We start from the raw sequence: 27391 nt of genomic DNA on the forward strand, positions 1-27391 counted from the left end.
CACTCTTGGGGCTCTGGACACTATAACTCTTAACCACTGTCCTGGGCTGCTGCCCCGTACTGGGCTCAAAAGAGGGGGCTTGTCAATTCTACCTTCTGCCTTATTACTCATCTTAACAGTGTGGCGTCAGGTTGGGTCCCCAAAGAAAAAGCAGAGATGTAGGGAGAGGAGCTAATGCAAACAGACCCCTACCACAAGGGAGGTAAACGTCTACAGCAGGGAGGAGGAAGCTTCTAGGTCTATTGTCTTACCCACAAGGCCCAAGGCAAGGCCGTCCTGTAAGACTGCACAGGTTGGGCACTGCACAATTCTAGGGGCACAGTTCACAAAGGCAGTGATGTGAGTGGCAGCCCCTGGAGCATATGCATGGAACGACCTCCCAGTGGAGGAACCAGCCTCCTGTCTACCTCATCAGGGGCCAAGAGAAGGCAAGAGGGGGGTCTTTGATTTCTTGGGAATTGCCTGCTAGAACCCCAGAGGAGAGAACTTTGCAGGGAATTGTGCCTCAGTTTCCCCACCTCTGAACTTGTGGATGCTCTTCCCCCTGGGCACCTTGGGCAGCACCCAAAGTCCTCAAGGGTCCAGGAACCGTGGCCCTCTGGGGACTTGGAGCCAGCTTCTCACCATAAGATTGGGGAGGCTCTCTGGGCAGGGTGGGGGGAGTGGGGGTTGATTGTCTGGGACGTGACATGGATCAAATCCCACTGCCCACAACCATAGGGATCAGTCACTCCCCGTCTAGACTGCCCAGGGAGGGCAGTGTTTGAAAAGGGGGCTTCTCATTGTCCCCAACCCCTCTAGCCCAGACTGAAGTCCCAGAGAGTCCTATTTAGAGTCAGATATTAACCACTCTCCTCTCTCCCCAGTCTTTTTCTTTCCCTTTCTTTCTTCCGCTCACACCAGGAGCATTCCCTGGTTGGCACGGGGGCGGCTTATGGGCTGGGGTGGGGGGTGGGCAGGAAGAGGACTGGGGGAAACACACACCTCACCCTTTCTGCTCGGCTTGTCGGTTGCAGAAAGAGTTGGGCTCCACCGAGGACATCTACCTGGCCTCACGCAAGGTCAAAGAGCTGTCTGTCATTGACGGCCGGAGGGCACAGAACTGCATCATCCTTCTCTCCAAGTAGGTGCCCACCCTGGCTCTGCGGCCCCTGCTTAAGGTTGTGGGTGGGAGGGATGCGCCCCAAGAAAGCGGAGGCCTGGGCTGGGGCTAGAGAGGAAGATGAGGGAGCTGAGTGCCTGGGGAGAGAGGGGCGCCTGGCAGAGGGATGGGGCAGTAGTGACCTCTGGGCTCCCCCCATCTCCCAGCTATCCCCTGGGAATGGCAGGGGCCCCCTGATCCAAGCATCCTCTCCTGGGAGCCCTCGTGGAGCAGCAGTGCAGGTTCTGCAGACAGGAAACTGCCCCAGTCATGAAGCCCCTGACCTGCCTGGTCAGCGTCTGGCAGTGGCGTTGCTCTAAGCCCGCGGAGGGCCCCGCTTGGCTTAGGCTGCAGAGCAGCATGATGTCAGCCCCCAAGCATTTCCCGCGGCTGCAGAACAAACAGGGCAGTATCTGGGCTAACAGCCTAGCTTCTGTGCGGGGGCCTCCCGCCTGAGCTGGGGTCAGAGGGCACCACCTCCCTTACTATTCTTAGCGCTGCCCTAGGACATCCATCCCCTCTTTCCTCCCACAGGGCCCCAGGGCTCGCTGTCTCCCCCTTGATGGCAAAGGAGACTTCTGCTTCCCCAAGGCTCCCAATGGGTGTGCATCCGGAGGGACTGTGTGTGTGTGTGTGTGTGTGTGTGTGTGTGTGTGTGTCTGTTCAGGGGCTTGCTTCTCCCTCTCCCAGTGTTGGAACAGCTCTGTGGGAGCCGAGGGGCTGCTGGAAGACTGGGAGCTGTTCTGTCTTGAAGGAAGCAGGAGCCTGCCCCCTTAATGGCCTGCCCATATCCCCATCCTCCCGTGGAGATGATGTGGGCATGAGAAGAAGGATCGGAACTCTCTGCCCTGTCTCAGTCTACACTGAAGAGGGCCCTCTTCTTCCCAAACGTCCCCATCAGTGAGGATACAGACTCAAGCAAGAGACCAGAGTACTCACGTCTCTGTTTAGGGACTTTAAAATATCTCAGGCTCGAGTTATAGAGGGAAGCATGTGAGTTTAGTCTGGAAGGTTTTACCAAGCAGGGAGTGCTATCAAAGGTAAAGGAGAGAGAGAAGGCCCCGGCTCTGGCTTCGGAAGGAGGAGGCCTGGGGTCTGACCTGGGCAGAGGGGCCAGGCCAGGCTGCTCAAGATGGGGTTTTGCTGTAGGTTGAAGCTTTCCAACGAGGAGATCCGGCAGGCCGTCTTGAGGATGGACGAGCAGGAGGACCTCGCTAAGGACATGCTGGAGCAGGTGAGGCCCCTGAGGCTTGGGGGCGGCCATGCCCCCTCCCGACAGACCCCGGGAAGCTGAGACTCAGGTCAAGGAGAAGTCAGGCTGGAGGAGCAAGGCAGAGGTTTATAGAAACGTCCCTGGATCAACCTCTCTGAGAGGAGAACCAGAACAGACTACATCTTTTCAGGGCCTTGAGGCCCCTAGAAAGGAAACACGAGGAGTGATTCCCCCATGAGTCTCAGAGCAAAGACAGTGACTGCAGCCACGTGCTGCTGAGGCCTTCCCTGGTGACTCAGCAGGTTAAGAATCCGCCTGTGGTGTAGGAGATACAGGAGAGACAGGTTTACATCTCTTCCTCATCAGTCTGTTGTGTCCTTCAAGAGAAACCCAGAAAATACCGAACAAAGCCACAATTAGTCGGACATTAAAATTAAGAACTCTGTTGATCAAAAGGCACTGTTACCAGAGTGAAATGGCAAGCCAAGCTTTAGATCTTTGCTTCATGTGTAGATCACAAAGATCTCATATTCAGAACAAAGGACTTTACAAACCAGTGAGAAAATGACAAACAACCTAAAAATGAGCAAAATATTCGAATAGGTACTTCATGAAAGAGAATCTCCACATGGTTCAAGACTATCACTCATCAGAGAAATACGGTAAAAGATGTTCAATACTACTAGTCATCAGAGAAATACAGTAAGTCACAGTGAGGGAGAACCAACCGCCCACTTAAACAGCTAAAACTGAAAAGGCCAACAATGCCAGGTATTGGCAAGGATGTGAAGCAACTGGAACTCTCATTTGGTAAAACCGTTTTGGAAAACCATTTAGCAGTACACACACCTATTCTGTTTCCCAGCAATCCCACTGGGTACAAATACTGACTATAGGAATATTTATAACTATTCATAAAACCCTCAAACTGTGAACAGACCAACTGTCCATCAATAGGAAAGTGAGTAGATTGTGATGTATTCCCACAATAGAATAGTGCTCAGCGATGAATGGACTTTCCTGGAGGCTCAGATGGTAAAGAATCTGCCAGCAATGCAGAAGTCCTGGGTTCAATCCCTTGGTCAGGAAGATCCCCTGTAGAAGGGAATGCAACCACTCCAGCATTCTTGCCTGGGAAATCCCATGGACAGAGGAGCCTGGTGGGCTACAGTCCACGGGGTCAACAAAGAGTCAAACACAACTGAGCAACTAACACCTTCACTTTTCACTTTCATCAATGAATAAAAAATGAATCACTAATACCTAAAGGTGAATGAGTCTCAGACATTCTGTTAAGTGAAAGAAACCAGACCCCAGAGAGAGCACACAGCATCATTTGTTCAAGAAAAAGTTCAAGAATAGCCAAATTTGGGACTTCCCTAGTGGTCTGGTGGTTAAGACTCTGCACTTCCATTGCAGGGGGACACAGGTTCAATTCCTGATCAGGGAACTAAGATCCCACATGCTGTGTGGCATGGCAAAAAAAAAAAAATAGCTAAATTTGATCTAAGGTGATAGAATTCAGTTGAGAGGCTATACTGGAGGAAGAGGTGGCTTTGCTTATTAAAGTAGCACAAGGGAACTTGGCAGGGGATGAAAATCTTCTGTATCTTAATCTGGATGGTTCAATTAGTGGATTTGTTGTTGTTGTCCAGCCACTAAGTCGTGTCCAACTCTTTGCAACCCCATGGACTGCAACATGCCAGTCTTCCTTGCCCTTCACTATCTCCTGGAGTTTGTTCAAACTCATGTCCATTGAGTCAGTGATGCCATCCAACCATCTCATCCTCTGTTGCCCCCTTCTCCTTCTGCTTTCAATCTTTCCCAGCATCAGGGTCTTTTCCAATGAATCTACTCTTCACATAGGTGGCCAAGTATTAGAGCTACAGCATCAGTCCTTCCAATGAATATTCAGGGTTGATTTCCTTTGAGATTGACTGATTTGATCTCCTTGCTGTCCACGGGACTCTCAAGATAGTTTTGTCAAAATTCATTGAGCTGTACATTTTAAATGGATGCATTTTATTTTATGTAAATTATACCTCAATAAATTGATGGAGAAGACTCTTGAGAGTCCCTTGGACTGCAAGGAGATTCAACCAGTCCATCCTGAAGGAAATCAGTCCTGAATATTCATTGGAAGGACTGATGCTGAAGCTGAAACTCCAATACTTTGACCACCTGATGTGAAGAACTGACTCGTTTGAAAAGACCCTGATGCCAGGAAAGATTGAAGGCGGGAGGAGAAGGGGACGACAGAGGATGAGATGGTTGGATGGCATCATCGACTCAATGGACATGAGTCGATGTCAGGGAGTTGGTGATGGACAGGGAGGCCTGGTGTGCTACAGTCCATGGGGTCACAAAGAGTTGGACACGACTGAGCAACTGAACTGAACTGAAATTGATGGTAAATAATCTGCCTGCAATAAAAAGATGGTAAAGAATCTTCCTGCACTGCAGGAGACCTGGGTTCGATCCCTGTGTTGGGAAGATCCCCTGGAGAAGGGAACGGCTACCCACTCCAGTATTCTTCCCTAGAAAATTTCATGGACAGAGGAGCCTGGTGGGCTACAGTCCATGAGTCCAAGAGTCAGACAGAGGAGCCTGGCGGGCTACAGTCCATGAGTCCAAGAGTCAGACATGACTAAGCGACTTTCACATACCTCAATCATGTTGGTTTAAAAAGAAAAAGCACATTGAGCTGTACACTTAAGAACACTGTATATAAGTTTACCGTATGTAAGTTACAGCTCACATTTAGAAAGTGAAAAAGAAAAAGAAGGAAGTGTGGAGCTGGGTGCCCTGGATCCCTTGGAGCAGGTGGAACACAAACCACCCACATGAGGATGCGTCTCTCTGACAGAGTTGGGGGCCCTCCTCATCTGAGCCTGGTCAGTGTGGGAGGGTCCCACTGGCTGCACCCCTGTGACAGCCTCTCCCCAGTTTCCTGACTTGCAACTCCCCTTTGCAGCTCCTCAAGTTCATCCCGGAGAAGAGTGACGTTGACCTCCTAGAGGAGCACAAGCATGAGATTGAGCGGATGGCCCGCGCGGACCGCTTCCTCTATGAGATGAGCCGGTCAGAGCAGCGGGCGTGGCAGGAGGCAGCGGGGGTGGGCAGGCCAAGGGGGGGCGGCCTGGAGCTGGCTGGGGCGGGGGCTGCCTCACCATGCAGCTCGCCCCGTCCACAGGATCGACCACTACCAGCAGCGGCTGCAGGCTCTCTTCTTCAAGAAGAAGTTCCAGGAGCGGCTGGCTGAGGCCAAGCCCAAAGTGGAAGGTACGGCCCAGGGCTGGGGAGCAAGCCTGGGGGCGGTGGGAGCCAATGGACAGGCACAGGGGGAAACTCCTTCTTTATTCTTGATTCACCCCCCCCAAACCAAGGACAGGATGTGCATCTGTGCTTTTTGTAGATGTGGCGCTTGTGTATGTGAGCACCTATGCCAGCCACGCACCCTGTTCCCTGTGACTCAGCATGTAGGTTCTCCGAGGCCAGGGACCTGATGACATCTGCTCTGTCATTTCTGTCTGGGATGGAAATGCTAAAAAAAATGATAATAGTAAGCAACTAGCACCCTTCTTGGCATGGACTAACCCATCGTTACCCTGCTTGGGAGAGGTTTGAGGTGCAGAGAAGACCTCCAGATACATTATTTGAAGTGTGAGCTACTCAGAAAGTAGGGAACTTGGTTGGGTGAGGTGATCCCCAGAGGCATCTGATTTTCTGGCCTGGGGAACCCCTTCCACCTATTTCAGGTGGAAACTCTGTCATTAGACCAGAACCACAGGTCAAGCACCGTGTGAAACACGGGCCGTGGATGGTCTCATTTGGGGGCCCTTCTCTCACCTCTCAGATGGATCTGTGTCAGTGGCCCGAGGCTGTGTTACTGTTGGTCTTGGTGGAGCCGGGACTGGAATGCAGATGTCCTTCTTCAGAATCCAGCGCTTCCCTCTCATCTTGTCCCAGGGGTCGTGTGGAACTGCCTGGGGATGGCAGAGGATGGAGGGGCAGGGAGCTGGGGGAAGGGCAGGTGCTCAGGAGGGTGGGCAGCCATGAGGAGGGGGGAAAAGCAGGAGAGGCCATGGGCCCCTCTGTGGCGAGAACAGGCTGAGCAGACTGGAGACAGCCTGTGTCCTGGATGCTGGGGGGGCAGGCTCGGGGCAGGGCAGAGCATGGGCCCCCTCTGCTGGACACCAGCCTGGCCCGCATGCCCTGGGAGGCCAGGTCCGGAGAATGGGCCTTCCTGGAGTTTGATGAGCTGCTTCGGGAGGACTCTGGAGGGGTCAGGTGGGGCATGACAGAGCTCGAGGCTGACATTTTCTGTAATCTGGACACACACGCACTTGTGCACACACACAACAAGGGGTCTGCAGGCTGTGTGATCACAGATAACACGTCTGAGCGGGAAGCAAAGGGTTGAGCCGTGACACTGCAGGGCTGTGGTCTGGAGGCACCTCCTGCCCTGATGATGGGCGAGTCCTTACTTATTCTGCTGCTGACTGCCTTTGGGGCATGAGGCAGGGACACGGGTTCAGCCCAAGACGTGCTCAACTATTTGTGTGTCTTGGGTCAGCGGAGCAATTGTGAGCAATGGCCTGCAGTTTGGTGCTGTGGAACTAGTTTAGCCACTGGGTAGATTTAATCTCAGATAATTCTGTTCCCGGGAGCTCACTCCTAAACTCTCCCTAAGAAACATTCCTGAAAAAGCTAAGATTTTGCCTGTCCTAGCTGGTTGATGAGCTGTTAACTCTCCTCCCTAGCATCCGTCCATCCATCCCCAGGCAGGGCTTTTGGGTCAATTTGCCAAAAGTCAATTCATCAAATCTGACAAATTTACCAATTCTCCTATGAATATATTCATGAACATAGTCTTCTTGTATATATTCTTCTTATAAATATGCCAAATTCACCAATTCTCATTATGAACATATTTACTGAGTATAGTCAAGATGAATAAGGCTTCACATGGAAATATATTCTTATGAATATATGTATGAATACATTATTCTTATATCTAAAATGTCTGCATTGCATATGGCAGTTTTTCCATTTATACTGATTCCCTTTGAATTCTTATCATTTTCTGTTTTGTCAACATTTTAGCATTTTTAGGATTCCTCTGCAGATTTTTCAAATAGCATATCAATCTAAGAAAAACTACCACAACCAATATATGTTGCTAGAAATTTCCCAGGTGGCACTAGTGGTAAAGAACTCGCCTGCCAAGGCAGGAGACATAAGAGATGCAGGTTCGGTCCCTGGGTTGGGAAAGTCCCCTGAGAAGGGCATGGCAACCCACTCCAGCATTCTTGCCTGGAGACTCCTACAGACAGAGGAGCCTGGCGGGCTAGACTTCATAGGGTCGCACAGAGTCAGACACAGCTGAAGGAACTTAGCACTCATGCATGCACTTAAACTCATTACTGAAATGTGCACTTTGAAAAGTACACAAATTCTAAGAGTCCTAATTGATGAACCATCCTAAAGTGAATTCACCTGTGTGATCATATGCTGGTCTCTTGTTCAGCATTATTATTGTAAGGAACGGTGGGTTATTTATTTTCAGTGCTGCATTTTATTCCATTGTATGAATATACCATAATGTACTTAACTAATCTAGATGTAATTTTTTAAAAAAGGCAGACTAGGAACTACTCAAATACCTTTCAAGAGTAATGCCGCTGTTAGGTGGCATATGTTTGAGTTTAGAAGCCACTGACCAACCTTACTTCTTGTTTTTTTAACAACTTTTTGACAGTTATGTACTTTAACTGCTTTTGAAGAGTTTTGCATACTTTTAGTCAAATGGTTCTCATTTTATCTTCATAGCAGCATCTTAAGGAATGTTCATTTTGGCAGAGGCCAAAGTCATAATACAATGGCTTGGTCTTCTCATCACATTTAATAATCCAAAATCATATTATTTAACCAGTAGCCTAATTTTCAGTGTAGCTTTTGTGTCCCAATTCTGCACACCCACCATAAATACAGAATTGCTGAGGGAAGGGCCAAAACAGCCTGTCAGAATGAAATACTGAAGTTTTGGTGACGGGTTAGCCTTAGATTGTATTTCCAGCAAAGGTATCATTTAAGGCATTAGAGGGAAATTTTTAAATGTCTAAAGGTTGGAGAACATTTTTAAATGCTATTCAACAGGCTGTCATGTAACCTATTTAATCAAATCTAAGACACCATCAACTGCAAAGCATAATATGAAACTTTCAATTGATGCTTTAATTTGACAAGGATTTTTTTCCTTTCCAAAAAAATCAACAAAATACAGCACTTCAAAAGAGGCAGAAATAGTCTCATAGTATGTAACATGCTGAAATTAAAAATTTTAATCACTAGGTTTATAAAAGTAAAGGACTTCCCTGGTGGCTCAGATAGTAAAGAATCTGCCTACAATGCAGGAGACCCAGGTTACATCCCTGGTTGGGAAGTTCCCCCGGAGAAGGGAATGGCTCCCCACTCCAGTATTCTTGCCTGGAAAATCCCATGGACAGAGAAGTCTGGTGGGCTGCAGTCCATAGGGTCACAAAAGAGTCACTGAGCAACTAACACTTTCACTTTAGAAAAGTAAAAGCATTATATTCTTGCATATATCCATAGGAAAAAACAGTAATCTTTGTATGGAGGGAAAGATAACGTTCTCAAGTCTAGTCTTAGGAAATGTTGGCACATTTTGAGAGAGGGTTATGTGGTTGAATTGGCTTTTGGTGAGTTTGTCAACTTCCCCCTGGAGGCAGGCAGATGTGGAGAAGAGCGTTCTCTGGGACATGGGAATAGCCTCTGCCCCTCTGAAGTTGATGCTCCTTTTCCGGGCTCTGTGGTGGCGCCATCCTAGGGTCCCAGAGCCCCGGTGTGAGCAGGGCTCTGACCTGTCCCTCCTTCCCCAGCCATCCTGCTGGCCTCGCGGGAGCTGATCCGCAGCAAGCGTCTAGCGCGGATGCTAGAGGTGGTCCTGGCCATCGGCAACTTCATGAACAAAGGGCAGCGTGGGGGCGCCTACGGGTTCCGGGTGGCCAGCCTCAACAAGATAGCTGACACCAAGTCCAGCATCGACAGGTGAGACCTAGCGGCTTCCGGCTCCTGTAGCCTCCGTCTCACCCCGCCCTGGCCTGTCCCTCCTTCCTCTCCTGTGCATGTGTGCTGTTGCTTTGGGCATGTCCAACTCTTTGTGACCCATGGACTGCAGCCCACCAGGCTCCTCTGTCCATGGGGTTCTCCAGGCAAGAATACTGGAGTGGGCTGCCATGTCCTTCTCCAGGGATCTTCCCCACCCGGGGATCAAACTTGCGTCTGCCTGTGTCTCCTGCATTGCAGGTCGATTCTTTACCCACTGAGCCACCGGGGAAGCCCTGCCAAAATAGGTCACAGCTTTCCCCTGACACCTCAACCTAATTTCTGCCAGACCCTCGTTCCCAATTCCCTTGGCCCCTGACCCTGACCTGACTTTCACCCACAGAAACATCTCTCTGCTCCATTACCTGATCATGATCCTGGAGAAGCACTTCCCTGACATCCTGAACATGCCCTCTGAGCTGCAGCATCTTCCAGAAGCCGCCAAAGTCAAGTGAGGGGACCCCGAGGCTTCCTTTTCCCTGTGATCACATACTCTCTCATCTAAATTTCCTCCTTCGGGGCTACTCTGGGCTCACTAGGAATGAATGGTGTCTTGCGGTTTGCTCTGGGAGAACCCAACAAAAGACACTAGTAGTTGTCCTTTAGTCGCTAAGTCGTGTCCGACTTTTGTGACCCCATGGACAGTAACCCACCAGGCTCCTCTGTCCATGGGATTCTCCAGGCAAGAATACTGGAGTGGGTTGCCATTTCCTTCTCCAGAACAAAAGACACTATTTGCTCTCAAATCCTCATTTCGGAGATTCTCCCAGGAAACACAGTGGGGAGTGGGGAAGGGAGCCAGGGATGGGAAGAATGCCAACAACAGGAGTGTTGTTAAGTCAATTACCACTGCAGGCAATCAGAGCTTAATCCTGCCTGCAGAGTGTGGGCGACAGCATGGACACTCACTCTGCTTATCCCCCCAAACTGCAAAGGAGGTGACCATCATCTGTCGGTCCCTGGCTGAGGAGTTTTTGGGGGGCAATGACTCTGTGACCCCTCCCCCCAGAAAAAGTGCTCAGTGGTTGGAAGTCAAGGCTGTGCACTGGAATGGGTGGTCCAAGGAGATATTAGGTGGGGGCACCAAGGCCATCTACTACAGGCAAGAAGTCCGTCCTAAACATATACAGGCTGATAGAAGCATCTCCAAGAGACGCACAGGCAGAGCTCAGAGGGGAGGTGATTTGCCAGGGCCACATGTTAGTAGTAAAAGCGGAGCTGGAACCCAGGCCCACTGAGTCCCAAGGCCATTGGTGTTGACGTTGCCCTGAACTAACTCCAGCTCCTCTCCCTCCCTTTGTCCCCTCCCCACCCCCCCAGCCTGGCAGAGCTGGAGAAGGAGGTGGGCAACCTCAGGAGGGGCCTCAGAGCAGTCGAGGTGGTGAGTACATCTTCTGTGCCCGCCTGGGTTTGACGGGATGCTGCCTGGGTTGGCGGCTGCCTGTCACTGGGCCAGAGGGTGGCACCCCAGCCGCAGACCCCGTCAGAGGCATCGCTGTGACCAAAGCTCCTGGCGGGACTGACAGAACAGCTGACACAACAGATACAGCCTCCAGCACAGAGTGGGCCCTCAGGAAAGGATAGCTGAATTATCCAAGGCTTAGATTTAGACTCCTGAAGAGGGGACAGATGGATGTGAAAGAGGATCTGCATGGAAATGGCTCAGGGCAGGTAGCACCCAGTGTGACATTGGGGACCACTCTCCTTTTTGCTGGTGACCCAGATCTCTGGTCTGTTCTATTCCTGCTCTAAGGGCTTTTCAGATGATATGCTATCTCTGGCGCCCAGTATGGGGATGGCCCCTACATCTAGAAACTAGAGAGCCTTCTCATCTTCACCATGTGGGCGTTGGGTAGGCAGCTAAGGGAGTAGAGGGTTTAGAGAAAGCAGCAGGAGAAAGAACCTTTTATTGCCATTATGGTGGCAGGAGGGGGCATGCTTCCTAATTTATAGCTCTTTAAAGCACCACCCGAAATGTGGTCCATGGACCAGCAGCATCACATGGAAATTTGGAAATTCTGCTCACACTTTAATCCGCACATGAATTGCCTGAGGGTCTTACTAAAATGCGGATTCTAATTCGGAGTGAGCCCGAGAACCTATTTCATAGAAAACTTCCCAGTGCTGGTCCCTGGACCTAGAGAAAGATGGCAGGGGAGGAGGGAAGGATCGAGGCAGGTGGACTGACTGATAGCTCACAATCTTTGCCACCCCTGGAATTGGAGGCTTGGGGTGTTCCCCCTTCCTAAGGAAGGCTCAGAGCCCTGCAGCTGGCAAGAAGGGTGGGGGGTGGGGTGAGCCGGGATTCCTGACTCTCGTCCTGGCACAGGTCTGACCAGCCCTTGGCTCTCCCTCCTCAGGAGCTGGAATATCAGAAACGTCAGGTGCGGGATCCGAATGACAAGTTTGTCCCGGTCATGAGCGACTTCATCACGGTCTCCAGCTTCAGCTTCTCAGAGCTGGAGGACCAGCTCAATGAAGCCAGGGCCAAGGTAAGGGGGCCCCAAGCCCACAGGTTGACCCCACCCTGACTCCTCTCCACCTGCACCACTCCCACCACAGAGGGCCCAGAGGGGGACACCCAGAGGCACAGAGCTTTGAGGAGAAACCCTGTCCTCACTCCTGCAAGAAAAGCAACTCTGTTGTAAAACTTACCATCCGTGACCAGTGTCAGGCACCTTGTTGAGTGTTTTCCACCATCTGCCTCACCACCCACCTTATGGGTCTGTTGAAGGGGTACTGTCCTATTTGACAGATGTGCGAGATCCGGCGAGGTTAAGTAACTTGCCCAAGGTTGCCCGGCTGTGTTAGACAGAGTTGGGTTGAGAAGCCTGACTTCGGAGCTCAGCTTCGCTCTCAGTTGTTCTGCCTCTCCCGCAGGCATGCCCCTGGACCCCTGCTGCGAGAGTCTTATTGAGATGTGGGTCCTCATTCAAGGTCTGGGGTGGGGCCGAAGATTCAGCCTTCTAACCAGCTTCTGGGAGATGCCCGTGCTGCCAGTCCAAGGAGCACGCTTAAGAGTTGCAAGGGCTGTCTTAGAGGGTTTTCAGCAGGTTGAATTAGAGACATAGCCGTCAGTAAACAGTGCCGGGCACGTGGCTAGCGCTCCACATCACTAACTCATTGAACTCCCCCAACATCATGAAGTAGTCCTGTTATCCCCATTTTACAGATGAGGAAACTGAGGCACAGAGTGGTTAAACAACTAACCCAATAGCTAGATGATCTGACATCCTTTTGGGTTCTAACCAGGCAGGTCCTGGCCTGTGGATGTGCTTCCCTGACTCTGTAGCTCCTGATCCTGTATCTACACCCTAACAGACCCAGAGGTGGCTTGGGTCCCTTACCTCTGGCAGATGTTAAGCCTTCCCTTCAGCCTTGCCATTAACCCCTGATGACAATGAGGGTCTCCCCTCTCTCGTCCTACCCCCACCGTCCAAGCCCAAGGTCCTCCACCTGGATGAGCTCTGCTGTGGCTGGAACCCACCTGCCCCACTGGGCTCGGGTGGGGGACTCTCCATCAACCCTTCTCTCCCAACAGTTCTCCAAGGCCCTGACGCACTTTGGGGAGCAGGACAGCAAGATGCAGCCGGACGAGTTCTTCGGCATCTTTGACACCTTCCTGCAGGCCTTCGCGGAGGCCCGGCAGGACCTGGAGGCCATGCGCAGGAGGAAGGAGGAGGAGGAGCGGAGGGCGCGCATGGAGGCCATGGTAAGGGTGCCAGCGCGAGAGCGGGCCGGGCCGGGCGCGGGGGCGCGCGCACTGGGAGCGGGAGGCTCGGGGCGCCCCGGGGGCCAGGGGGCAGACGCAGCCCAGGCGTCAGTCACCCCGTGACTGCCAGCCCCTCATCTTCCTCCTCGCCTCCCGCCCGCCCCCCCCCCCGCCCAGCTGAAGGAGCAGCGGGAACGTGAGCGGTGGCAGCGGCAGCGGAAGGTGCACGCGGGCAGCACGCTGGAGGAAGGCGGAGAGTTTGACGACCTGGTGTCGGCCCTGCGCTCTGGAGAAGTTTTCGACAAGGACTTGTGCAAACTCAAACGCAGCCGCAAGCGATCAGGGAGCCAGGCCCTGGAAGCCACCCGGGAGCGGGCGATAAACAGGCTAAATTATTGACCCGAGGACTGGCCAGCAGCGGGAGACTGGGAGACAGGGATGGGCCCCCCACCCCGAGGGGGCGAGTGGAGGAGGCGCTAGAGTGATACTTACACCAAGTGCTGGGCTTAGAGCCCTGGGCTGGGTCCTGGGGGCAGGGCTGTGTGTGGCAGGACCCGGGTGTCTCCCCACCTGAAGGGGTTCCCCTCATCTCCACTTCCCATTATTCTTCCTGCACCCCGGCCCCAGGGGTCACTCTCCTGAGACTGACTTGGACATCCCTGGCCAGCCCCAGCCCCAGCTGAAGGGGCCCTGTTTCCCACCCTTCAGCATGGGCACCTGTGTGTGGGCACAGAGCTGTTCCTGATCTAGACTGGAGAGAGGTCCACAGACCGTGTCCAGATTTCCCATGCCATGGGGAGTTAACAGTGGGCTGGGGGCACCCAGGCCCCCATCTCTCAAGAGTAGGGTTAATGGAACATTGATCTGGGGTGAAGTATCCTATCAAATGGAAGAGGCATTAGAGATGCCAGCTATGTGTTCCGGAAAAAATAGTGCTGGGAGGATGCTGCGGGGACCAAGTCATCACGACAGGGTGGCAGTGCCTGTTTCCTAGATCACAAGTCCGCTGGCCCCTCTCTGGCATGTCATAAGTCTCTTTCCCTTCCTTGGTGCCATCTCCAGTCTACTAATCCAGAATTTCAAAACTCCCCTTTGGGTTCCCATGACCATAGCTCACTATCAGGTATTTGATGGATCTGGTAAGGGTTCACGAAAGACCCCATTCATCACTGCACCTTGGATGCTGGGCACAGGGATCCTGGAACAGAACTCTCCTTCCCCACCCTGACCTGGTACACCCTGATCGTTGTCTTGGAGACAGTGACCTCACAGGTTGGCTGGGGGTTCCAGAGGCCAGCGCTTGAATGGCTAGGTTCACCCTAGTGCTCCTGGGTCACCAACGTCACTTAGAGCCTGCGCTTCTCTTAACATCTGCAGTGAGCTCCTGCTCTGTTCAGCCTGCATGGGACTGCTTTAAACTGCCTGTATCTGGCTGAGGCTGGTCCTGGGGCATCGGTTCCTGAGAGGGTCCCAAGGGCAAGGGCTACCCCTCTGCCACCTCTAAGGGGGTAGAGGGCCCCCCCGGCCATCAGCGGCATTCAGACATAGGGCACAGCAGAACAAGGCAGGAGAAGCCAGCGAAGTACCCTGCCCAGTGGAGCCAATGGTGGAAAGCTGAGGGGGTCCCACTCGCCCATTTCTGGTGCCTGATTTGGTCCACCTGACTTCCAGGGAGCCCATTCTGGTTCTCCTGTCCACACTCACCTTCATTCTGTCCATCTAGAACTGTCCTCGTGGGGCAGGATGATGACTGGTATCTATAGTTTTCTCTCGTAAAAGGACGGAGGGTAAGCCCAACACCAGCAAGGTTCATACTTTTAATACATTTCCTATCTCCTAGAATTAACCCCTCATCCTCAGTGTCGGACACCTGCCTGATCCTCCCCCTCACCTCCCCAATCAACAGGCTCCCTGCCCTTCCCCTTCTGAGTCTCACCTCCGACCTCCTCCAGCTCAGGGTTATTGCCAGTGGACAGACTGGTGGGCTGGGGCCCACTCTTCAGCTGCCTTTTCTGGCGGTGGAACCAGAGTAGCTGCAGGGTAGGGGAGAAACACAGGGTTGGTGAGCCCAGCACGTGTTGGTTTGAGGGGGAGGGACTGGAGTAAGTGTGTGTGTGACGGGGACAGGTGTGAAAAGGCCACTGGAGTCCATGTGAGGGCCAGGGGAAGGCCTCCAGGAAGACTGGCCACAGAGCAATGTATCCACGAGCCCCCACTGTTAAGAAGCTGGCGCTGGGGTGATGGGAAGGTTGTGGTGAGGGCCTCTTAAGGCCCTCCCCGAGCCTGGCCAGGCCGGAGTCCGCCTCACCCATGGGGGCAGGGAGGCCTCCGCTTCTATGCAGCAGGCCCATCCAGATCCCAGTGTTCCCACCCACCATGGAAGACTAGATACGCACCAGGAAAAGAAGGGATAATGGAAGCGTTTGGCAAGACACGTTGGGAATCACAGAAAAAGCACAGTTTGGTTTAACTGTTTACAGAGGACACATATATTGTTCCAGGGCTCAGGCGTCTCACTTCTAAAGGTTTTGCCTTCTCTATTTATTATTTTCTAGATCTGGCCAGTGGCTCTGACACCAGACGCTGCTGTAGCCAGATGGCCAACAGTGCCTTGGACCGTGGACCATCATGGCCGACTCAGCAAGAAGGGCAGGTGCCTTAGAGACGGCCGAGTTGGTCCTCGATAGACTACGTGTTTACGCCTGTTATATTTGTTCCTTGGTCATTCCCCCATGCCCTTCCCGCCCCCCCCCCCACCTGCCACCTATGGGTTAATTTCTCTAGCTGTCTTATTTTGTGTCCAGTGTAAAATTCCAATTAACCTGATGCAACCTGTCCCTTTCTCAGCAGCAGCACCCACTGCCCACCCCCTCCTCTCAGAGATGGAAGTAGGGTGTGTTTAGGGCGGCAGGAGGAGAAAATTCTCCAGGTGGATGGGGAAGGGTCTGATCCAGGCTTCACCCTCCCACTTTGCACCCACTGGTGGGGGGCGGGGAGCATGACCATCTCCCCCACCTCTACCACCTCCACACCAAGGCTGTTCTCACCAGCTCTTTCAGACGACAGATGAGGCTAATGTACAAAATCTGCAGTGTCCTTTTCGCCTGCACCTTTTTTTTATAAGAATATATTGTAATACTAAAAAATATTAAATCCGTACCACCCTCACTAGCCTGCCTTGAAACCTGTGCCCCCTTCCCAGGTGGGGGTTTGAGATTGCTAGGGAGGGGGCAGAGCCCGTGGGGTGCTGGGACCAGATCCTACCAGTGCTGGGAGCACCGACTGTTCCAGACTCAGGGATTCCGCAAGCCGGTTCCACATCGTACAGTACCTTGAGATCAGCCAAGGTGGGAGGACTTGGAAAAGAAAAGGTCAGTTTCCACGGTTTAAGAGCTGGGTGGCTGTTAATGGTTTGCCAGCAGACCTGGGTGTAGGGCAGACGGGAGGCAGGTAAAGTGGGGTGAGAGGGCGGGTCACACTAAGACGAGAACCAGAGGAACCTACCCACGTCGAGAGAGCCCAGCGAGCGCGTCCGGTGTTTTGGGGGGGATGTGAAAACCAGGAGTCTCTAACTGCACCCCCGACCTCTATCGGTGACAGAAAGCGCTTCAGACGCCCCCAGCTGACGGTGCTACGGGAGACGCTGCATCTCCATGCCTCCCACTCCGTGCCTCCCTTCTCCCCCAGGGAAGGCGGGGGCACGTGGAGAGCATGCCTCTTGACTTTTCCAGCATCTCTGGGGTTCCTCTTCCCCCAGGGGGCGCGGCTTTGGGCCGCTGGGGAGACCCGACATCACGGCTCCGTGCCCTCAGCACAGACAGTCCTCACTCCCACATCTCCAAAGCTGGAATCGTGGCTTTATTTTGTGCACAGTGAGGGTGAAGTCAAGCTCCACCGCTCCTCCCCACCTGGTGTGTCCCAGGATGAGGGCGTACAGGAGGTGTGCTCGGTCAGGAGGCCTCGGGGCTGTGGCCCATGGGGGATACTGCTCAGGAGGAGGAGGGGCCAAGGCAAGAAGCTGCAGGACAGTACAACTGATAAGCTGGAAGCCTGTCTGATGGGACAGACTCAGGCAATGGGAGGGGGATAACCTGCTTTTTCGAGGGAGCACGGCAGAGAGGCCAGGGCTGTAGTTAAAGAGAAGTGATCCATTCCTAGGACGAGCCACGCTCCCTTCCTCAGAGTGGGTTTCTCTGCTTATGAGCCCTTGTTCCTCCTGGGAAAAGGAGGAGAAGAGAAAACCCACTCAAGAAGTGGAGGTCATGGGCTCGACTGTCTCCAAGAGTTCACAAGTCACACTGTGATTATCTAGCAAGGTTAGATAACCCTCCCAGGCACAACCTTAGGGTCCAGGAAGGCTGAAGGGCCTGCTGGTTTCCTCTTGGAAGACAGGAAACCCTGAAGGTCAGTGAAGGTCATCTAGCAGTGAAGGGGTGGGCTGGCTTCAGGTTCCTACCGGCTGAAGGTAACTGGTGAAAGGAACTTGACCTCTTTCCCTTGGGTTGAAATCGCATCCCATTGCTTGACCTTGCCAGCCTGGGGGTGAGAGCAGGGGCAGGAGCTCTACGTTCGGTGGAAGTCCCCTCGCTGACCCCCGGTCTTGCTAACGAGCTTGATCTCTGCCAACACGATGTCCCTGCTGACGGCCTTGCACATGTCATATAAGGTGAGGGCGGCCACAGCAGCGGAGGTCAGTGCCTCCATCTCCACCCCGGTGGGGCCACGGGCCCGGCAAGATGCCTGGATCACTGCGGCGTGGCGCGTGCGGTCCAGCTCCAGCCGCACCTGGACATGGCTCAGGGCCACGGGGTGGCAGAGAGGGATCAGCTGGCTGGTCAGCTTGGCCGCCTGGATGCCTGCCAGCTGGGCCACCGCCAGGGCATCTCCTTTCTTGAGCTGGTTCTCCTGGATGAGCTTGAAGGCCATGGGCCCCAGGAGGACCACGGCCGAGGCCACGGCCACCCGCTCTGTGTCTGGCTTCCTGCCTACGTCCACCATAGCCATCCGTCCTTCTGTGTCCACGTGGGTCAGTTGGTCAGAGGCTGGCAGAGGTCCTGAGGCAGCAGCAGGAGCCCGGGGCTCTGCTGGGCTAAGGCACTTTGGGTTGGCATCTGAGTCCAGGTGGGAACTGAAGTGTCTCTGAGGGAGGCTGGCCCCCAGCCACTGCTGGGCAACAAGAGGGGCCTGAGGGACCCCGCCTCCTTTCCATAAAGTCACCATCTGGCTGGAGAAATTCACTCTGCGTCTCAGAACCTGAACACCGAGAGAGTTCCTGAAAGTGCTTGGAAGGGCTGGTGGGGAATCTTGGTGCATCAAAAATAACTCTAGAATGAAGATGGAAGAGGAGACTCAGTCCGAAAGGGTCTTTTGCAAAACCACCTCCTTCCCCAACTCTCTCCCCACCCCACCCCGAGTTTCCCCATTCATGTTAGGGAACGTGGAATGAAGGGCAAAGAGCACAGTGAGAAGACAGAAAACAGAAGATCCACAGAGGAGGCGTCCCCAGAATATAAGTATGCAGGCTTCCTCACCAGGAGGTACAGACAGCAAGGGTCCCAGGGTCTCTACCTGTCCTGCAGTGGAGGGTGGGGGTGCTCCCACCTGAAGCCTTGATCACATGACCACTCTGTCCCTTCATTTTCTTAAAACTATAGCCAGGCCTCAGCCTGATTTACCAATTAGTTACTCTCATCTTCAAAGTTTCCAGGAAGGGCTAACAGTAATCATCTGCTTTGCAGACAAGATTCTAAGGGAAATAATGAATCTGTTTCAATGACATCTCAAGCACATCAGAAGTGCACACGAAGCCACAGGCTGATTCACATGGTCCCAGGGGCCTCAGGGACCTTGTAGGCTCTTGTTACTCAAAGGGTGGTCCAGGGACCAGCACCATCTGAGAACTGTTAGAGACACAGCCTAGACCTCTCAAATCCAAGTCTGAAACAACAAGATCCCTACGGGATTCAAATGCGTGTGAAAGTCGAGAGGCCCTGTTCTGGACAACTCCCAGTTTTATGCAAAATGAGACCACTTTAGTTACTCTATATCCTTGACAGTAACCTTACTCCTTGTGAATCAATCAGGTCTCCCAACTCCCAGCCTTCCAACATGCTCCGGGTCCCCTAACTTGTCAGTGTCACAGATACAACCTCCCTCGGTGGGAGGGCGGGGGTGGCTATCCAGGCATCCCCCACTCTCTGCCATCAAGACGTGTCAGGCTGGGTCAAGGCCCAACACAGGAGGAGGAGGACGTGGAGGTGAGGGCAGAAGACAGGTGACACAGCTTTCCTCCCAATGGCACACTGTGGTGCGGGAGGCTGGTGTGGTCCCTGGGCTGCCTCAGGGCACTGGCTGGCTCTGCTCCAAGCGCTGAAGAAAAGAACCCCTGCCCCTGGCTGTTCTCTCTGCCTTCTCTTGCTTAGGGCACGATTCTCTTGCTTAGTGGCCCAGATCTGCCTGTGGCCAAGGGGGTGAGGCCTCCCCTGCTCTAGCCTGGGCATGTGCTAGCGGGGTGATAGCATCCCTAAAGCTCCTCGTGGAGCGGCCCAGTCCCCAGGGTTGGAGCCCATATGCAGCTCAATAACAAGATGCTTCTGCTTGAAGCATCCTATGCACTGGAGAGACACCCTGCTGCTGCTGCTAAGTCACTTCAGTCGTGTCCGACTCTGTGCAACCCCATAGACGGCAGCCCACCAGGCTCCTCCATCCCTGGGCTTCTCCAGGCAAAGATACTGGAGTGGGTTGCCATTTCCTTCTCCAATGCATGCATGCATGCTAAGCCGCTTCAGTCATGTCCAACTCTATGTAACCCTATGGACAGCAGCCCACCAGGCTCCTCTGTCCACAGGATTCTCTAGGCAAGAATAGTGGAGTGGGTTGCCATTTCCTTCTCCTAGAGACACCCTGGACACATACATAAGTTCCTGGAAGTTCCGGAATTAGGTAGTTGCGATCCTGGCTACGTCCTTCATGGAAAGCTGAGCAATACGCTTGCTTAGCTGCCAAAGCTCTGCCCAGCACAGAGACATAACAACACATGGACCAGTGGCACTGATGGTCCACACACTCATGGCCTGGTCCACGGGGCAGAAGGGAAGGGACAGACAATGACTGCATCCGAGCGGGGAGATCCCAGAGCCGAGGACAGGTCTCTGTCTTAACCAGAAGCTCCACTCTCAGGGGACAACTAACGCAGTGATCATAAACTTTAGGGCCCCTCCACTCCCAGCCTGATCTCTTGTGAGACAGAATGATGACTTCTGTGGACGTGTAGTGAGGGGGAGTTGTGGAAGGGAAGAAAAGAAGCAGTAAAGGCTGGAAGGGGCAGGAAAAGATGAAGGATGAGAACCTCAGGATAAAGTGCAGGATCTGAGGAGGGGGTTGCCTTATGGCAGGGGCCCTGCCCCAGGGGACCCCCAATGACAAGGGTGCGTGGTTACGTACTGATGGGTCACCCACCGATGAGGATCATGGGCCGGTTCTTCATCTGGGAGATAGTGAACATGCCTGGAGTGAGGGGAGGGTAGGAGAGGAGAGTAGGGACGGGGGTAGAAAGAGGGCAGGGGAGAGAGTTCACTGAACGCATGATGGACACAGTGGTGTGACAGCCGCGGGCCCACGCCCTCACCTACATGCACCCCAACAAAGACCCCGGCAGGACACTGCAAGGTCGCCCATGACAGAGCCCAGAACACAATCTGGGTGCCCGGATCCCGCCTTAGTAGAAGACAATGTGTGGGATGACAGAGAGGCAATGACACCCCTCTTTTTCCCCCACCTGATGAAAATGGCCCCAGAGCATCTGGGGTCCCCTGTCTTGCACAGGCTCTGCTGGGCCAAGAAGCATCACCACACCCCAAGTCAAGAGGTCCAACAGGAGTGATGGAGAGCACAGACCACACGGGGTCCCCAGGCTGCCCCTCATCCTCCTGCCCCAAAACTACAGACCTCCCTCCTGCTACCGACAGCCCACTCGCTACCCAGCCCGGCCTCCCTGCACCCTACCTGCGTGCTGCCGCTTCTTTCTGCCCACCGCAGCCCCGATGACCCTCAGCAGCTCCTCCTCGGAGGCCCCAGCCCGCAGGTGGTCCCGTAGAGACACCTCTGAGTTCCCGAAGAGGCAGACCTAGAGAGGGTCACACGGTGGGTGAGGCCAATGCACCCTCTGGATCCTGAGCCCTGGCCCCCATCCTTAGAGGAGTACCCCGCCCTGGCCTGAGCAGGAGGGCCTTCCACGGCTGGTCAGACTCCAAGCAAGATTTCCTGCAATGAGAGGCCGAAGGTGCTAGATGGAGTAGTCAGAGGGGCTGCAAGGGCAGGGAGCAAAACCAGACAAGGCCTGTGTCTGATTTCTAGTCATGCTTCTTTCAGCGCGTAGAGTGTGCTTTAAAAAAAAATTAATTAATTGCCAACAGAGACAGTGCATCAAAATCTAGATGCATACCTTCTCCTGAGACATTCCATGGAATGGCCTCTTTGCTGCCAGAAGAACAGATCCCAGAGAGGGGGAGCCACGTCCAAATGGTCTCCTGGGAGACCAGCAGGCACAGACCGTTTCCCCTCCATCCTCTCCCCATCCCTTTGCTCCTGGACCCTGCCCGCCTGCCCTGACTGTCTGTGGGCCCTGACTGGTGGATGAACAGCAGAGGGCTGGTGGAGAGGGCATCCTGGGGTCAAACTTGATTCAACGCTCCCCTGCTTCTGAGCACCCCTGCTCAGAGGGGGATGGGGTGGTCCCACAAAGCGAGATGCCTACTGCCTCCCATGAAGCCACATAAAGCCCCTGCGAAGTGCCAGCTCTGTACACGGCGCTCTAGACACAGGCACCGAAGCATCTTTGACAGACTGAGATGGTCGGAGGGGATGTGAACGAGCTCTCAGCGGAGGGCACAGCCACCTCCCCGTGCGGGCTGGTGCCCTCCTCGCTCCCCATCAGCCCCGAGGCTCCACTCTCTGCCCTTCTCTGCAGCCGTGGGGGGGCCCTCCAGCTGCCTTCTGCCCGGGGGACTGGCTGTTGGGAAGTCAGAAGGAGAGAGGAGAGAGAGGCCGCGCACTTCGGCAGTGGAACTTCCACCTACAGCCCCGGCCAGGCGGCCACTCTGCCAGGCTCCAGCTCTCCCAGGGCCCCAGGGACACCATCTCCTCCTGGGCCCCTTCCTCCCAGGGGTAGGACAGCAGTTTGCTGCGGCTCATCCAGTGCCTCAACACCCCTTAACGGGCCCCCGGAACCCTGCACTATAAACAGCCTATTCTTCACTTTCTGCTCAAAATCCTCACTCCACTTCCTGGGGCCGGAGCTGGGGCCGGGGCCGGGGCCGGAGGCTGACACAGTCATCATCTCTCATCTACAGCCCAGTCAGTCCTATGCCTCCAGCCCAGATAAGCCTTTGGTTTTGATTATTTTTTTTTTTGGCTGAGCCACGCCATGCAGTATGTAGGAGTTTATGGGGCTGTCTGCACTTCCCTTCCACCCCCAATCCAGTTCCCCAACCAGGACTGAACCCTCAACCCTGCAGTAAAAGTGTGGAGTCCTAACCACTGGACCACCAGGGAATCCAGCCCCTGGCCTTATGACAGTCTGCCGCACAGCTCCGTTCTGATGTCCAACTTGATGGTCTAAACCCGCCCACCAGCACCCCCGCCCCCAACCAGGTCCCAGAGCCCCCCAGACACCCGGGCGCCCCTCTCTCCACCCCCACCTGCATCTCCAGGTTCTTTCTCTCTTCCTTCCCACCTTCACCTCAACTCTTACATGTTTGGAACTTCACTAAATGGCCATCTAACTGTCTTTCTATTTCCAAATTCAAGCTGGGGGTGATTCTTCCTAAAATACGAATGGGGCATCCAACCTCCACCTTGTACAGAAACTCTGCACAGCATCCTGCTGCCAACAGGACACGCTCTGTACCTTCGAAGGGGGCGCTCGAGCCCTCCACGTGGTCTCCCCAGAGCTGACCGAAGCCTGCCCTGGCCCAGTTAGGGTGAACCTCAGACATGCCTCCTCCCCCGCACCTGGAGGGAGGCCTGTCCAGCCGCTCATTTGACAAAGAATCACATGCTACCACCCTTAGCTCCTTGGTCTCAGAGGGAGCCTTTGTGCCCATAGAAAATGGGCCTGTCTGCGCCTCCCTTCCACCCCCTATGCCCAGCGCTGAACACACAGCACACAGCATGTGCTGCTTAGATATGAAGAACAGATGGTTTCAGGGACGAGCCGCTGGCCTGGTGGGAAGGGCAACTGGGGTGGGGGCTGGTGGTAAAAGGCACAATGATCCCTGCCTGGCCCCCTGCCTTCCATAGCACCGAGTCCTGGAGAGGGGCTCCCGATCAAGCAGAAGCGACTTCAAGGACCCAAGCAACAACGGAACCAGGGAGACAGTTCCATGGGAGCCACAAGTTCACCTCCATCTGCTGCTCCCATGACCCCCCTAAACCTGACACTATTTCATCATCACCCTCATGTACCCTGCGAGCCTCCTCCAATCAGGGGGCACGGCTGGGAAGGCACATACAGAGCGCAGAGGGGCGGGGGTCCCGCAGGGGAGGAGACACTCACCTTGAGGTTCCCGTCCGCCGTGATTCGCAGCCGGTTGCAGGTCCCACAGAAATGCTCAGACATAGACGTGATGAAGCTGACCTGGCCTCGGAAACCGGGGATTTTAAAGGCCTGTGGGCGGGCGCGGAGGAGGAGATGGGGGTGGGCCAGCTCTCCCTCTCTGACATCAGACCTGACACCATTTCCTCTCCGTGGGAGCCCTGAAGAAAGCCGCCTGCAAGGCCCTCAGACAACAGAAACCCTGAGCTCTCTGCCCACACCTGGCCTGCCCAAGATGAAGGCTCCTAAAGTTTCAGGGAACTGGGGGCAGCATGGCCAGAGACGGCCACGTGGGAGGGCCAGACAAGCTCCTGTCCACCACTTACTCTGGTGTGCCCCACAACAAGCTCCTTAACCCAGGTCAGGCCTTCCTGCCTGTCAGTGAAGCAGGGAGTCCGCTATGATAGCCGTGAATCACTTCCTGCTTAAAGAGCACTGTCCTATATCACCGACTCCACCCCCAGCGCAGACCCTGCCAGCTCTCCCGTCCAAGGGTCTTAGGGTGGTGGCATGACCCTCTTTCCAGCCCCGGCCCCGCCGTCCTGCCCCCAACCTTGGCTGTGCTGGATTCCTCCTCGGGCAGCTTCTCCAGCTCCGGCCACTGCTGCTGGAGGGTGTCCAGCATCTCCTTATAGCTGACCATCTTCTTAAAGTTCCACTTGTTGCCTGTGTTGGGGGTGGCAGCCACTGAGTTGCACGCTATGGGGGTGCTGGGGCTTTAAGTTCACCCTCCCGCAGCCCAGGAACCAGCTCTCTGCCTCTGGGCCAGGACAGCACGAGGCTCAGCCTGAAATGGGGGGATGGAACCACACCTACGCTCTCCACGAGAAGCCTCTGGTCCCCGCCACGGGCCTGGTGCCAGCCAGACCCCTCCCCACCATCCCTGGAGAAATTCCTACACGCACAGTGGGGTCTGAGGTCAGCAGCATCCACAAGGGTGGCCTGACCTTGTCTGCCCACTCAGCCCTTCCCAGGGTCCTTGGCAGTGCCCCCGCTGTGTTCTCAGCGAGGCCCTGGCCAGGCTCCGCGGACAGGCCTGGCCTCCTCTTCCCCCACCCACTCTGCCCTGTGGCACCCACTGACCGTCAAAGGGCATGTACTCGATGAAGCGCACGTCCAGGGGGAGGCCCTCGGTCAAGGCCACGAAGTCCAGGAGTTCGTCCTCGTTCAGGCCTCGCATCACCACGCAGTTCACCTTGTCGGGGAACGAGGGAACCGTGAGGGTCAGCCCTGTTCTTTCTCCGGGACGGAGGGCTGGTTCTGGCACCTGCCTTGGCTCTCCACCCAGGGTCCCATTCCTTGCAGCTCTCCCCCAGTTCTCCATGGGGGTGGAAGATCCCATGGGGTCACTGGTTTTCTCTCCTCTCTTGAGGGGAGCAGGGGCAAGGCTGGAGGAACTAGGCCAAAGGAAGTGGGGGCTACCCTGCAGCTGCTCTGGCCAGGGATGGAGGCTGTCTTGGAGGAGCCAGGAAGTCCTCACCTTCACGGGGCTGTAGCCCAGCTCGATGGCCTTGTGGATGCCCTCCATGACCTTGTGGAAGCCTGTGGGAAGGGAGAGAAGGGTCTAGGCACTGCCTCCCTCTCCCCCCGACCCCACACCCACAGTGAAGTGCCAGAGCCATCAGGAGCCTCAGAGACCACAGAATCCGGGGACCAGAGAGTAGATATTTTAGGCTCTGTAGGCCAAGAGGCAAAATTGAGGCTATTGTGTAGACATGTATCATAAAGGCTTCATTAACTAAATTCAGAATATGACAATAATTGAGTATGACTTATAACACAGCTCTGCAAATAGAATGGAAGAGTGAAGTTCTTTTTGCAGGGACCATATTTCGCTTAATTGGGATTCATGGCGAATGTCCCTTATCATTAAATTCATGGCAAATGCTATCAGCAAAATCCATTCCTGGCTCGCAGGCTGTAGAAAGCCAGGCACAGGGGCTGGACTTGGCTGGTGGGCTGTAGTGTGGGGACCCTGATCTAGATGAGCCCGCTGATGGTCAAGAGGAAGAAAGCGAGGTGCAGAGAGGCAGTCAGTGCCCACTGGGGCCGGGGGCAGGAGTGGGGGTGGGCTTGCGTTTGTCCTTCAGAATGTAGGTTCCCCAACTCCCTCACAGCGCTTCCTCCTCCCCAGTGCATCCATTCACCCACTCTTCACGTTCTCCTCAAGCACCTAAGAGGCCCAGACATTGGGCCGGGCTGGTGAGCACGTCCCACGCATGTGGATCTCACCCATCTCTGTGGTTAATGCAGTGACTGCGGACCCAGGCTGCCTTCTCCTCCTGCCCCAGCTCACTCATGCATCCAAACATCTAGGTGCCTACAGACCCTCCCCTGCCCCCAGCTGGCCTCCACGGCTTCCCCGGAGCGTTTCTGGAGTAAGACAGCCGCGTTCAGCTGCTCAGTCATGTCCGGCTCTTTTGCAACCCCATGGACTGTAGCCCGCCAGGCGGCCCTGTCCATGGGACCCTCCAGGCAAGAATACTGGAGTGACTTGCCATGCCCTCCCCAAGACGGCAGGAAGACATGGCAAAGGAAAGAGTGGACAGCATTTACACAATGTGTTGTTAGTAAGTTCTCTCTTCTGTAAAGCACTCTCCCTCCAAAAGGAGGCAGGGGACACAGAGGGGCAAGTGGGAGGGCGGATCTGATGTTAGCATCTACTGTCTCCAATCTTCGTTCCAGGAAAGGAGTCAAGGAGGCAGGGGGTGTGGGGAGGTGTGTGTTTGCAGGTGGACGTTAGGGGTAGGTGGGTGTGAATAAAGCTCCCAATTACACCTTCCACCTCCCCGCCTCAGAGCCCCTGCAGGTTCAACTGATGCTCCACATCAGAGTGAGCTCCCTTGATTCGAATGCTCCATCCCTCCAGGCCCAGCAGTAACGCCTCCTCCTTGAAGCCCTCCCAGTATGCCCCTGCTAGGAGAGACAGCCCTAATGGGAGAGAGTTCTCTCGTCCCCTCTGCAGGCCTGAACTGACACCACATGACCAGCAAAGGTGGTCCCCCGGCATCACACTCTCAGCCCCTCGTAGTCTATAAGGCAGAGCAGCGTCCTGTGTCTGTCCCTCCGCTGAGCCCGGAGCGGCCCTTCGCAGGAAGCAAAGACTGTCCTAGGCTTCCTCAGCACACTGCTGGGTATAAACAGGAAGTCACAAGCTGGGGGGGGTGAGGGGGTAGGGGAGAGGAGGTGGGGCTGAGAGCTCCAGGCTGTTTCCAGAGAAGGGGAAGGAGAGCCAGATCTCCCCAGCCATCTCTCTGATCCTCCAGAGCAGTCTCGGTAGTATACCGCCCTCCCCAAATCAAAGGGCGTCCGACCCTCTACAGAACCTCCCACCCAACCCAGGGCTCATGGATGGCGGGTGCCAGTCTAGTGAGACCCAGGGCTCGGCCCCTCCCTGACGGAGCCTGGCAGGAGGTGGCTGTGGGTACGCTGGCTGCAGGGGGTGAAGGAAGAGGCTTGCTACATCAGGAGGGGCCCAGCGAGCACCCCTGGGTGCTGGGGGACCCCCCCACCTGGCAGCGCTGGCCCTGTCCCTGGCATCTAGGATGGCAGCTTCCACCCCCAGGCTGCCCCGCACTTCCTCAGACCTCACTACAGGGTAAA

General features: G+C 54.7%; 2 protein-coding genes across 8 annotated transcripts in view; one reads left to right on the plus strand and one right to left on the minus strand.

The window, feature by feature from the left end:
- The window catches only part of DAAM2 (dishevelled associated activator of morphogenesis 2), a 126725-nt gene extending 110363 nt beyond the window's left edge, over positions 1 to 16362 (plus strand). For all 5 annotated transcript variants that reach the window (XM_043450987.1, XM_043450992.1, XM_043450990.1 and 2 more), the window contains 10 exons: positions 1017 to 1123; positions 2291 to 2375; positions 5329 to 5435; positions 5548 to 5636; positions 9257 to 9425; positions 9826 to 9933; positions 10803 to 10863; positions 11843 to 11974; positions 13024 to 13194; positions 13372 to 16362. In XM_043450987.1, the coding sequence (XP_043306922.1) occupies positions 1017 to 1123; positions 2291 to 2375; positions 5329 to 5435; positions 5548 to 5636; positions 9257 to 9425; positions 9826 to 9933; positions 10803 to 10863; positions 11843 to 11974; positions 13024 to 13194; positions 13372 to 13593 (1251 nt within the window). In that variant the 3' untranslated portion in view covers positions 13594 to 16362. The remainder of the gene's footprint in view (positions 1 to 1016; positions 1124 to 2290; positions 2376 to 5328; positions 5436 to 5547; positions 5637 to 9256; positions 9426 to 9825; positions 9934 to 10802; positions 10864 to 11842; positions 11975 to 13023; positions 13195 to 13371) is intronic.
- Positions 16363 to 17031: 669 nt separating this feature from the next.
- MOCS1 (molybdenum cofactor synthesis 1) overlaps positions 17032 to 27391 on the minus strand; it is a 33651-nt gene continuing 23291 nt past the window's right edge. The window contains exons 5-11 of one of the 3 annotated variants that reach the window (XM_043450993.1): positions 25269 to 25330; positions 24872 to 24983; positions 24342 to 24454; positions 23750 to 23860; positions 21199 to 21319; positions 20653 to 20700; positions 17032 to 18518 (exon numbers count right to left, since the gene is read on the minus strand). In XM_043450993.1, the coding sequence (XP_043306928.1) occupies positions 17758 to 18518; positions 20653 to 20700; positions 21199 to 21319; positions 23750 to 23860; positions 24342 to 24454; positions 24872 to 24983; positions 25269 to 25330 (1328 nt within the window). In that variant the 3' untranslated portion in view covers positions 17032 to 17757. Of the gene's footprint in view, positions 18519 to 20637; positions 20701 to 21198; positions 21320 to 23749; positions 23861 to 24341; positions 24455 to 24871; positions 24984 to 25268; positions 25331 to 27391 lie in introns of all 3 variants that reach the window. The other 2 variants (XM_043450995.1, XM_043450994.1) reach the window with 2 other exon arrangements.

Source organism: Cervus canadensis, chromosome 28, assembly GCF_019320065.1.
Source record: "Cervus canadensis isolate Bull #8, Minnesota chromosome 28, ASM1932006v1, whole genome shotgun sequence".
NCBI classification, from domain to species: Eukaryota; Metazoa; Chordata; class Mammalia; order Artiodactyla; family Cervidae; genus Cervus; species Cervus canadensis.